Genomic DNA, 12795 nt, shown 5'->3' on the forward strand with positions numbered 1-12795 from the left:
GATATATTTAACAAATGTTTTCAATTAGCATATTTTCCTGACAAATGGAAAAATGCTAAGGTTGTTCCAATTTTAAAACCAGACAAAAATCCTGCAAAAGCTTCTAGCTATCGTCCAATCAGTTTGCTTTCCTCCATCAGTAAACTTTTTGAAAAGGTTATTTTGAACAGAATGATGGCCCACATCAACGAAAATTCAATTTTTGCCAATGAACAGTTCGGATTCCGCCATGGACATTCGACCACTCATCAACTTTTACGTGTAACAAATTTGATCCGTTCTAACAAATCTGAAGGCTACTCTACTGGTCTTGCTCTTCTAGACATAGAAAAAGCATTCGACAGTGTTTGGCATGAAGGTTTGATTGTAAAATTAAAAAACTTTAATTTTCCAATATACATTGTTAGAATAATTCAAAGTTATCTGTCAAATCGTACACTTCAGGTTAATTATCAGAACTCCAGATCTGAAAGACTTCCTGTAAGAGCTGGTGTTCCTCAAGGCAGCATTTTGGGACCAATATTATACAATATTTTCACATCTGACTTACCTGAGTTACCTCAGGGATGTCAAAAATCTTTGTTTGCGGATGACACAGGCCTCTCCGCCAAAGGACGAAGCCTGCGTGTCATCTGTAGCCGATTGCAAAAAAGTTTGGATATTTTTTCTTCATACTTGCAAAAATGGAAGATTTCTCCTAATGCTTCCAAAACTCAACTAATAATATTCCCACATAAACCAAAAGCTCTCTATTTGAAACCCTCAAGTAGACATGTTGTCACGATGAGAGGGGTTCCAATAAATTGGTCAGATGAAGTTAAGTATCTAGGGCTCATGCTAGATAAGAATTTAACTTTCAAAAATCACATTGAGGGCATTCAAGCCAAATGTAATAAATATGTAAAATGTCTCTATCCCCTTATTAATAGAAAATCAAAACTTTGTCTTAAGAACAAGCTGTTGATATTCAAACAAATTTTCAGGCCAGCCATGTTGTATGCTGTACCAATATGGACTAGCTGTTGTAATACCAGGAAGAAAGCTCTGCAGAGAATTCAAAATAAAATTTTGAAAATGATTCTGAGACTTCCTCCCTGGTATAGTACCAATGAGTTACATAGAATATCCAATGTTGAAACATTGGAACAAATGTCAAATACAATCATTAATAATTTCAGGCAAAAATCGTTACAATCTTCTATTGCCACGATTAATGCGTTATATGTTTAGGTTAAGTTAGGTTAAGTATATTAAAAACGTTTTTTTTTCTCTTATAAGCAGGTGAAATCAACTCACCTGTAAAAAAACTGAACTGCTACGGCAAATGAAATGTAATATGTTGTTAACAAAATGTTAATTAAATCTTAAATTTGTTTTACCAAATTAGGATGATAGTGTTGTCAAATAACACAGAACACCTAGATATAAGAAATGAATGTAATGTTTGAAATGATACTAATAAAGAAATTTAAAAAAAAAAAAAAAAAAAAATAACTGTGGAAGTGCTCTTAGAACACTACGCTAAGTAGCCGGTTGATTGATGAAAAAGTGTTCTAGTATCTGGAGTCAGTTGTGTAATGGCCCTTACGACACTGAATAATACAGTGCATAAAAGTAAGCTGTTTCATAACAGATTAGTGCGTAAAAAAAAAACCTATTACCGTTAAGTCACCAGTCCCCGTGCGGCCTCCATTCACCGTGCACATGTATAAATTCCTACAGAATATTCATACAATTTTCACAAATTATTGTTTTGTCAGCAAAATAAGACAAAACTGATGAAATGAAGTAGTTTTTGTCACAAAGCATCTTGAAAAATCTAGTTTATGTAGTCAAAATCATATGAATTCTTCTTGATAATGAGATTTTTTATCACTCTTAGTAGAAACGCCAAAAATTCACATTTTTCATTTTAACGTTAGAGTATTAAATTCTTAAAAATTTCAACAAGTTTTCTCTGTGGATACTATTTTTGAAATGTATTTCAGCGTATGAGCAATGAAATTTTATGCAAATTAGAATTTTTCATTGCATTTCAGTCGAAACCCAAATGCACGGTTAATGGATCCTTTTCAGTGTATATGGTTCCTATTACCGTGCATTAGAGTAAAAGGCATGCAATTATTCAGTAATATTAGATTTATTGTTATGTCGTCATTAAGCTACTTTAATTTAGTTTTTGAGTGAATGTGGAATGGTTTGTATTATACAGTCAAACCTCCTATAACGATTTAAATGGAAAAAATAATTATTTAGCTAATTATTAAACATTTCATTGTTTTTATTGTAAATGAAGATTAGAATACTCTTACAAATGAGTGAGCACACTACTAGCAACATAGTTGTTCCATCAACAACGATTTTTCAAGATACAAAATTAAATCACGACGAAAACTATACGCACGGTTAATGGTGCACTAGTGTGCACGGTAAATGGTGACCGGCCTTAACATGACATCTTCAAACATAATTTTTGAGTAATTTTCGTTATGCATCACTAGTTTTAGATTTTTCCTCAAATTATTATATAATTGCACTCTTCGTAGGGGTATTCTAGTACGCTTCAAATTATTTGCAAAAGTTATATATATTTTTGAAGTGCATTTTTTTCTTAAATGCACGGTGAATGGTAGCTTGACGGTACGATGAAAAACTGCAAAAAAAAAACATGATTAGCTTCTTCGGGATTTTTTTTTTCGGAATTTCTTGGAGTTTTCGAAGTAATTTTCAATGGAATCCGATAAGAAATATTCTAAAAAAATCCTCCTTTGGATCTATTCGTTATATATCCCTAGATAAATTCCTGGTTGAATTATTTGTGATACACTTACTGAGAAAATATGACCTTCATTACTAGATAAATCGCTGGAATGATTTCAAAGACATCCCTGCATCAATTGCAAAAAAAAAATAGTATAAATCCTGGAAGAAAAACAAACGTTCCTAAAAAGGAACTTCTGAACAAATTCCTTAATTGTTTTCCTCAGAAACACTCCAAATCCTTGGACATATTAAACAACCTCAATTTCTGAAATCTTTGTAGAAGTTGCACAAGGATTCTTCAGAATAACTTCAGAAAAAGAAATATTCAACAGGTGCTACATACAAAGGCGGTCATGAATACAAAATTCGATAAATTACTCATAAAATCATGCTATTTGATATTTGTTTGTATTTGACATGCGAAGCTCACCTTTTGATAAAAGGGGGGGGGGGGTGGTTAGGGGGTGTAAATTAGATATCCCTCTCCTCCTAGTGATTTCAATATTATTTTCGCTTTATTCACACAGAAATACCATAAGAGTGAACATAATCGAACGAATTGGCACATACATGAGGCCGTCCATTAGCCATGTAGTACGATTCTGGTCAATTTTGGTCTCCCCCTCCTCCATGTCTAACTAACCACACCCTGGCCCATGTAAATCAATTTCATTAATCAATTTGTGATCACATGATTATTAACACGTAAGCGCCCATCTAGCGAATAGGGAGTCGTGTGTTCGATCTCCAACGGAGCACGGAGTTTCTTTTCGCAGTTTCAATTTCAATTTGTACATTTGACACGTGTTTCGTCGTGTACATGAAAACTTCGAAACATCAATTTTCAATAAGCTGAGAAAAAACAAAAATTACCGTTTCTACGATGTGTTTTTGTGTAGCATGCTATGATAAAACAAATATAAAGCAGCTTTTGTTATTATCGAAGTTTTTTCAATCAGCTCAGAGAGCTTCTAACAAAAATGAAACAAAATTTGCAATTTGTAACAGATTTTGATTTAACTGAGATACAATTTTGCTGCAATCCACTGGACGGAATGATCCAAACCTTGAAAGTTTTCTGTAGATAAAACAATTTATCAAAAAAATCTTGATTTGTCAAACTACAAAAACCTTGCATAATCTCTTTCGAACAGTTGTCCTGGACAAGTTCGAGAAAAAATAAGATGCTTAAAGAATGTTTCAAGAACTGCATGGAGGTACCATTAGTGGAGTTGATAGACGACTATTTGAAGAATCCTTGAAATAGTCTTAACATTTTACTTCAAAATTTTTGTTTTTTTTTTTTAGATTGGTATGGTTTTGAGGAAAAGAAACTCCTTAATACATTTTCAGAGTTCTATAAAAAATTGAAAAAAAAAATGTGAATACATAGAAAGTTTTTTGGCAAAAAAAAAGATAGATAGATCCCTTGAGAGATTTCCTGACGAATACCTCCAGATAATATTAGAACTCCAGATAATATTAATTACACGTGAAGCTTCGTGACTACTTGAAAATCACATACAAGGTGATAAGATTGAGTATGTATCACACAACCTCTATTATCATGGTAGCAACCGCCGTCAGTCTCCTTGATAATTCTGACCTTCAAAGTTACTTCCTTCTGGAATGCGTTTTGACCTATCCCTTCGCTGAGCAACTTTCATTTTCAGTTTTACCGGTTAAAGTGAATACCTTGAATCATGCGTGTTGCATTATGCGTACAAAGAAGCGTGACAGAAAAGATTTCTTATTTTATTGTTTCAAGGCACGAGGTACGCTTGGCTGGTCAAACCATTTTCACTAATTTTCTAGCGCAGTTTTTTTTTACAATTGGGTCAGCAGTAGAGTTCGTTGGATTATATCAGCGCTTCCCAAACTTGATTTTTGCGGAGCCTTAGCCTTTCGTCTGCTCGCGTTTACGTGCACCTTTAAGCAAGTTCATAATAAGCACCGCAAAAAGCGAGTTTGAGAAGTACAGGATTGCATCATTGTGCCTACTCATCTGATCGAAAAGATGGTCGATAAAGTCTTAAATTTCATTTCCCGAATCCTTCCGAAAATCGCTCTCATCAGCAACTTTCTTTATAGTGTTTAATTTCCATTATTAAGGTTTTAAGAATGAGTTTTCAATTTGAGATGATAAATTAGTACTATCAATAGAGTACTAACGTGTTTTTAAATACATATATAGGAAGTTTGATTTTCTTATTTTTTAATTTAACCGCCCTATAGTCAGATCCGACCATTTGACAATTAAAACAAATTTTGATATCTGATCAAAAAACGCATACATTTACAAGTCTTCTACAGAGTTATTTGTATTTGATAGGCCCTTCGTGTAGTGATGTGTAAAGCTAGGGTGGTCCACATTTTCATATAAATAAATAACATGGTCAATTTTCCTATTTATAAAAAGTTTGATACGTATGATTCATAGAATTTGTAGACTATTAAAAATTTGGCAAACATTTTTTTACGTCTGTCGATGTCCCACGTAAAAACCGCGTTATTGTCAAAAAACGACGTAAAAACAACGTTATTTAAAAAGCGAAATGAAAATGACTTTATGATTTTCAACGTTTTATGCCCATACGTAATGTAAAACATCGTTTGATATGAAAAAAAAAATGACTCAAGCTTTTGTAAGTCGGGTTTTAAAATAATGCGGTTTTGTTCATAGACTATTTCTATAAGAATTTTGTTGTTAAATGACATATGACGATGAAACTTTTTGACAGATTTCAAAAATAATGTATTTTTAATGCTTTGCATTATAATTCTAAAATTGTTTCTGGATATCTAGCCGTTTATTGAATGTTGTTTAAAACTAAATGATCATATAACATCTTTTCATGTTTTCAAAAATAATGACATATATTCTTGGATCAAGTTGTTCAACGCTAAATTTCAATCAACTTCGGCTGGCACAACTTTTTCTGAAGGCTTTCCCTTAATCAGTTGAGAGGGATCCAAAAACTGTTTTTACTATAGTTTTTTTATATTATTGTCACTTTATAGTATTATAATGAAGGCTACTAGAACCTGAAAGTACACAGATTGTCATGCAAATGTCGGTTTATATTTTTTTAGGCCAAAACAACTAACAAATCAACTATTCTAACAGTTAAAAAATGCGGTGCATTTTATTAGAGATACAAACTAGCATCCACAATCAACTCTCAAAGTAAAAAGATAGCAAGTGTCTTTACATGTGTTATTTCACATTCGATACTTCGATACTTCTATGAGATATTAGAATTGAAACCGCAGGAATAAGAAAACCGATTTCTTTGTAGATCACTCTATGTAAACATAGGAAAAATTGTCTTAATCGGTGAATTTGAGATCCACACAATTGTTTTAGCGAAGTTGTTCGTAATTGTATGACGCTTATAAACAAGTCATAGCATAATTTCAATAGAAGTATATGAAAGTTTCCTATGCATTTTTTAATAAAAAGTGGACCACCCTAATTTTAAATAAAGGACCTAACCAATACAAACAACTATGTAGACAAGTTTTGTCTAAATTTTCATCATAGAGCTCTACATGCATCTTTCTTTGTAACCTGCCTGACCTTCCCCAGTAGGGACCTAACGCCAGGAAGAAGAGAAGCAGGAGAAGGAGGTTCTAAACTGCCCTCATCCGCATAATTGTCCCATGATCTTTAAGATTCAATATATACATGGAACGGACAGTTATGTGAATAGGTGCAGAATATTGCTGTGTACATCAGCCGGGTTGAGTTTTAACCACAGACAAACAGACGTAACGCTGACAATACTCCCATCGATTATTCATTTCACGATCATTTCAAATTTGCTATGTTAAAAAACCCCACAACGAAAAGAGCGCGCATTGTTTTTCTTCGTGCATTTCGTACAACATGCTCACCAGATGAAAATGGTGTAAACTGGGCGATGAGTTTTGAAGAAGTTTTTTATAAGTGTTTCGTTTGTTTGTCTGTGTTTTAACAGCCCGTTGCTTCCAGGAAAGTCTTGTGTTTATTCTCTTTCAAAACTTTTTTTCCGATTCTTGTTATGCAATTATTTTTATCGATACAAAAAAATGTAGTGTATCATTAATAGATTAATTCATAAAATCATCAAGTACATTACAAAGTCAACATTCCATAACTCGATATTCTCTATCTGATATCGAGTAATAGAACCATTGTAAGAATTGGTTTTAATGAATACTAAGATGTTGCCTTGAACTGCAGTTGCAATTATTTTGTGTGTTTGTTACTCGATATTTCTCTTACTGACAAAGAGATAATTAATCAAGGTGTCGGTATCTTGTTTTAATGTTTGCAATGATACTAACAGTGAAATAACATGAAAGATGAATAGCAATATGCCAAAACCATAACCAAGAAACTATATTGTAAACATTCTATAGGAAAAATTAAAAAAGGAGAGAATGAAAAACTTGAAACCTATGATAATTAAAACTTTTCCAAAATACTTTGACTTTTGAAAGTCCAAAAATGTGTTTTCAGAACATGTTATGTGGCAGAAATTGAGGGTTTTGATGCATACAAAACTTCGAAACACATGTCAGAATTAATAAGATAAATATAGATATATATTCTAGATATTTTTTGCTACAATGCCTCTATCGAAAGATAAAGTTACACTAGATAAGATGTCATTTGTAAGTGGTAGAGTACGAACGTTCTTGAATTTGAAAAATAACACTGCGTACTTTGTGAATGAATTTGCCAAAAATAAATATTAAAATCACTCGTTCAATGGATACACAATCGACATAAAAAATTGTGCGTCTGTTTGTCTATAGACACCATAGGCTTCTAAGAACCTGACCAATATAATTGCACGCAACATTCATTAGGATACCTAAAATAAAAAGGGTAATTACCAAGCTTTCATGAAATGTTACATTCTACATTAAAAATTGGAACGCGAAATGTTTCAATTTTTGTCATTCAAAAGTTCTCACTTTCGAGGCTCATTTTATTAAGTACTAGTGGTCCCGGCGAACTTCGTCTCGCTATCAAGTAGGCTGTTGAAAAATGACATGCAATCTCTCATACAAAATGACACATTAGTATTCTTCCGTTTTTACTACTATTTCGAATACCTTCCCAAACTTTTTTTACGCACGAACACGTCGGAGCCCTTGGCAAATGCGACAGTGAAAGAATTGTTGGAATTCGTTGAACCGTTCTCAAGCCATTTCGTGACATACAAACACCATTCCATTTTTATTTATATAGATTTTTCATAGATATCTATGAAAATTTATGATGTCCAGTTGCCTCAGTTGACTTTTCCAATTATGATTTTCACGAGCTGTCCGGAATTTGAATCAAAACGTCCGGAATATGAGACAAATGTAAGGAAGCGTCCGGAATAAGAATCATGAAAAGTGCACACATTTCTATTTATTCAAAATTATTCATGTTGCGGAATCAAAATCTTCACTCACCATTCGAAAGTTAAGTGCTTTAGAGACTCGATAACGCGGAGGAATCCTACAGATTAATTCATTTTATATGCTTTTTCGGGCCTTCCTTAGCCGAGTGGTTAGAGTCCGCGGCTGCAAAGCAAAGCCATACTGAAGGTGTCTGGGTTCGAATCCCGGTCGGTCCAGGATCTTTTCGTAATGAAAATTTCCTTGATTTCCCTGGGCATAGAGTATCATCGTACCTGCCACACGATATACGAATGCGAAAATGGCAAATTTGGCAAAGAAAGCTCTCAGTTAATAACTGTGGAAGTGCTCATAAGAACACTACGCTGAGATGCAGGCTCTGTCCCAGTGGGGACGTAAATGCCAAGAAGAAGAAGAAGATGCTTTTTGGTGGTTAATACTCCACTGAGGCCTTAAGTGTCCGTAATATGAATCAGAACGGTACTGATAAATGCATTCAATTTTTAATGTAGAATGTAACATTTCATATGTATTATACATTTGGAAGTTGAAATATAATTTTTTTTACGCTTCATACAACGGAAAAGCTCACTTCATTAATAATTTAAATTGTAAGGAAAACCCAGCCTTTCCTATCCCAGCTATTCTTTTCCTCAATGTTTTTTTTTTCATATATAACGTTCATTACTCAAAGGGAGAAATATGCATTATTGGAGGTATAGCTACTAATTTTATACTTAAAAACGTCAGATTCGTATAACTTGCATAAAGTGCAGTACGCAATTTTTTTATGGTCCTTATTCAAATATTTTATGTTTTAGACAATTGGTCTCAATTCGCTCATTACGAAGAACAAAAGTTATCAGAGATGGAGCCATTGTAAACGCTTAACTACAAATACTATTTCATAATTTGTATTTATGATGACACCTAAGAAATGCTATGACCAATTGAGACCCACTGGTACAAATCGTTTAATTGCAGCCGTCTGAGCGAAACCAAGGCAATCAAGATTTTTGGGCGATACTCGGTGTCAAGGATGTTCACAAAGCTTGAGAAAAGCTGTGAGCGTCTTATTGTGCAACGTTACGTAAACTTGCCTGCATCTTCTGTGAATTATGGCTAGATCTGTCAAGGTTCTTTGAAATTTAATCCAGCCATTTAAGGAAATATTATTGAAATAGTGATGTAATCGATGATGACAAAATGCACTTACTTTTAACAGCCCAAATTTTTCCAGCTTGTAATCCTCGCAAATAGTACTCCATTTCAGTTGAGCAGCTGTTTGTCAATCGTTTGCTGATACTACTCCAATTTGCTCCAACATTACGAATGTCAAACACGTCCAGAATTTCGCCCAGAATAATAAGGTTTCCAAATGAAGCGACACTACTACTTTCACTAGAATTTGAGACACTTGATTGAGCCTTGACATTATTCACATAAATAAGGCACATTAACAGCGTGTTTGCAATTAAAATCTTCATTTTGAAACGAAGTTGGTTTGCACGCTCTTTTATCACTAATGATCTCACAAACAGCAACTCTTTATTGTGGGCTGCTAAACAGTTTATCACCGCTTTATTTAATGATTATAAGTAAAGATCGCAGCATTTTAGTCAATGAACACCAACGACAAAACGTGTTAAAGTTCAAGTTTTCAACTTTTCACGCGCGCACCCTTTCGTGTAGACCCGCAAGTCGGCAGACGCCGGATGACTTAACATAGAGACAGACGAAAGTGAACTGAACGGGCGTCGAGGTGGCAACCCCACAACACACCATTCTCAGCATTTCACGTGTTTGCTTACCTTATTACAGCATACACAACAGTTTCATAAAAAACGGCTGACGAAAAAAGCCTCATGGTACTGTGAGCTATATTGCGGTTGAGCTGCATGGAAGTATAAGTTAAATAATTTTCAAATTTTACAGTGAAACTTTCTTTTCCCTTATATGCAGTATTTGATTGTATGCGATCAATTGGTAAAGTAATGTTATACAATAAACTAAGACAACCAGATATACAACTACAATGACACAGATATCAAACAGCTGTGCTCCAATCTATTTATTATGTGTGGTAATATGTGATTTTACGGACTCTTTACTTGGTTTTGCTGGTTGTTGCTATTACCGAGACGATGCCAATCGAAAGTGATGTCACAGCATAGCGAGAGGAAAACTGCAACCCTACCCAATTGTTGTCGGCGAAGCAGAGTGCGATAACGACAACAAAAACTTTTCTGTTGGTTAAAAACCGCCAGGCCAGTGGCTGTAGGCGTTCGGAGCCGTAATGGACCAAATGTTGTGTCTACCGTTTAGCTGAAGCCCTTGAGCAAATCTTTCGTCTGATGGTCGCTGCACCATTGCCGTAACTGAATCTCACCATTGCTGAATTTTTACCACTAGCACACGTTAATGGTGCTTGCATAACATATCTGCAGTTTTGCGTTTGACCCATTTTATTTTTGTTAGTCATATGTGAGAAGTATGCTCTTTCGTGAGTTTTGGGTTTGCAGGTGTGTTAGCAGCATTGGCATAGCATTAGAGGAGGTGCAAGCTCTCTTGCACAGAGACGGGACACTCCGGGCTTGTAAGTTTAAAAATAAACACAAATAATGAAGTTTTAAGAATGTTCGGGTCTGCCCCAGATCGTTTTAGAAATATACTTGAAAATTTTGCATTTTTTATTTAAATATCTAATCTAATCAATAACTCGACTCAGTGTTTTATTTTCAGGACAGCAGAACTCATGTGCCATATTATGTTTTAAACTTGAAATCCAATATGAAGAGTTGTACTAAGATTTTCATGGACCCCCCCCCCCTTATTTTAGTAACATCCCCATTTTCGATATTTAATTTATAATGATGGAATATTTGATATGAATGGTTGATATAAGCGATTTTTGTGATACTACAATCCACCAGCTATCTCTCCAGAAATATCGTGAACAACCGCTTGACCATACTGTGGCGCCGTCCCTAAATTGCGTGTTCATTTTAGGAGGGGGGGGGGGTTGTTCAAAGGTTACGATTCATATAAATAAAAAATAAAAGAAGGGGGAAGGGGGATGAAAAGAAGGGGGAAGGGGGTTGAAAATTACCAAAAATATAACCATGTGGTTTATGGAGGATTCCTTGCAGGTTTTTATGTTTCTTGTTTATTATAATAAATTTAAGATCTAACAGACTAACGAACTTTTTACTTATGTTTATCAAATTCTATGCTAGTGTGATGGCTATATTATCTTTGCTTCATTTCTCATATATGAAGAGCACAATGTCAATACTTCATTTGGTCACAAAAAATGGCTTTCAATATAATGCCTTTTTTCTACAAATATAAAAAAATATACATTTTCAAAACAAATTTATTGTTCACGGAGATCTACAATTCCTTGAGGTAACAGTAGAGTTTATTTGCAGCTACATTATTAATCTTCTGCTTTATTTTTTGTACATCACCTTTTTATACTTTTGTTACAATGCATTGCAATGTAAATTAGAATTTCAGGTTGAGAAAAATAAAATGGAATAGGGAAAGTGTACCAGTTACCGCTCTAGTGGTTCCCTCTTTGGCCATATGTGAAATTTTGATAACTTTCACCTTTTTAATCTTTTTGAATGTTTTAACATCAAGATATATCTTAAATCTAACTACTACAACACACATAAGTTTTCAAAATTTGAAGACATTTAGTAATCACGTATTGCGAAATAAGGAACCACTATGTCCATAACTGGTACACCTACCCTATATGTTCCATGATACTTTTTATTGAACTTTTTTCTACATGTATTGAACTACGAAATATTTTATTTTGGTCGGTGATTGTCTTTTATGTTCTTCTGGATCATTTCGTCGAACTAATTCCCAACAATATGTTCCTGTTGCATTGACGTTTTTTTTTTCCTTTAAACCGTTGTTCGATATCCTTAAAATCTTGATATGCTTGGATATCTTTCAAGGTGGCTAATCAAAGAACGGATTTCCAATGTAACATTAATTTTTAGCTTTTCATATCTAGCCATCAAGTTACGTATGAGTTCATTGTAGTTGTTAGCTCTATAGTTCCCCAGAAAACCAGCACAAACTAGAATCAAATTTTGGTAAGCATATTTTTCATCAATTGTCAATATGTTATCAAAATCAGTGCTTTTGAATATATCTCGAATTTTAGACCCACCCAATATGCCCATCTCAACTTTCATGTCACTTTATTTTGGGAAAAGACCCTTCAGATGCTCCTTTACTTTAGAATTTTGTTGAACCAATTTTTTGAAGAATTAAGTAACAATTCCAAGCTTAATGTGCAAAGATGGATGAAAGGTGTCTTCTGAGGCGACTAATGGTTCCAATCAGCGTTTGCTGCTTGGCTTGGCCCGTGTTTTCAATCGGTGCTGTTTGGGCCGGCCAACGTGAGAGATGATTGTTAGGCGAGGTTTGTTCGTAGTTGACAGCAGTGCTGGAAAAGTTCGCATCACGAAGCAGCTCACGAGTGTATAACAAACATCACAGACTCGGGAACTGGCTAGGTGTGAGTAAGTCTGCACCCGTTTGCTCGGGAGAACTTGTCAAAAGAAATAGCAACAAGCTCGGGAGCGTTTACTCGCGAGTAACCGAGCA

At 34.4% G+C, this 12795-nt stretch overlaps 1 protein-coding gene across 1 annotated transcript in view; it reads right to left on the reverse strand.

The window, feature by feature from the left end:
• Positions 1-9912, reverse strand: part of LOC5568988 (nose resistant to fluoxetine protein 6) — a 134347-nt gene extending 124435 nt beyond the window's left edge. The window contains exon 1 of the mRNA XM_021849377.1: positions 9380-9912. Within this exon, the coding sequence (XP_021705069.1) occupies positions 9380-9650 (271 nt within the window). The 5' untranslated portion in view covers positions 9651-9912. The remainder of the gene's footprint in view (positions 1-9379) is intronic.
• Positions 9913-12795: the final 2883 nt, after the last annotated feature.

This window comes from Aedes aegypti, chromosome 3 (genome assembly GCF_002204515.2).
Source record: "Aedes aegypti strain LVP_AGWG chromosome 3, AaegL5.0 Primary Assembly, whole genome shotgun sequence".
NCBI lineage: Eukaryota > Metazoa > Arthropoda > Insecta > Diptera > Culicidae > Aedes > Aedes aegypti.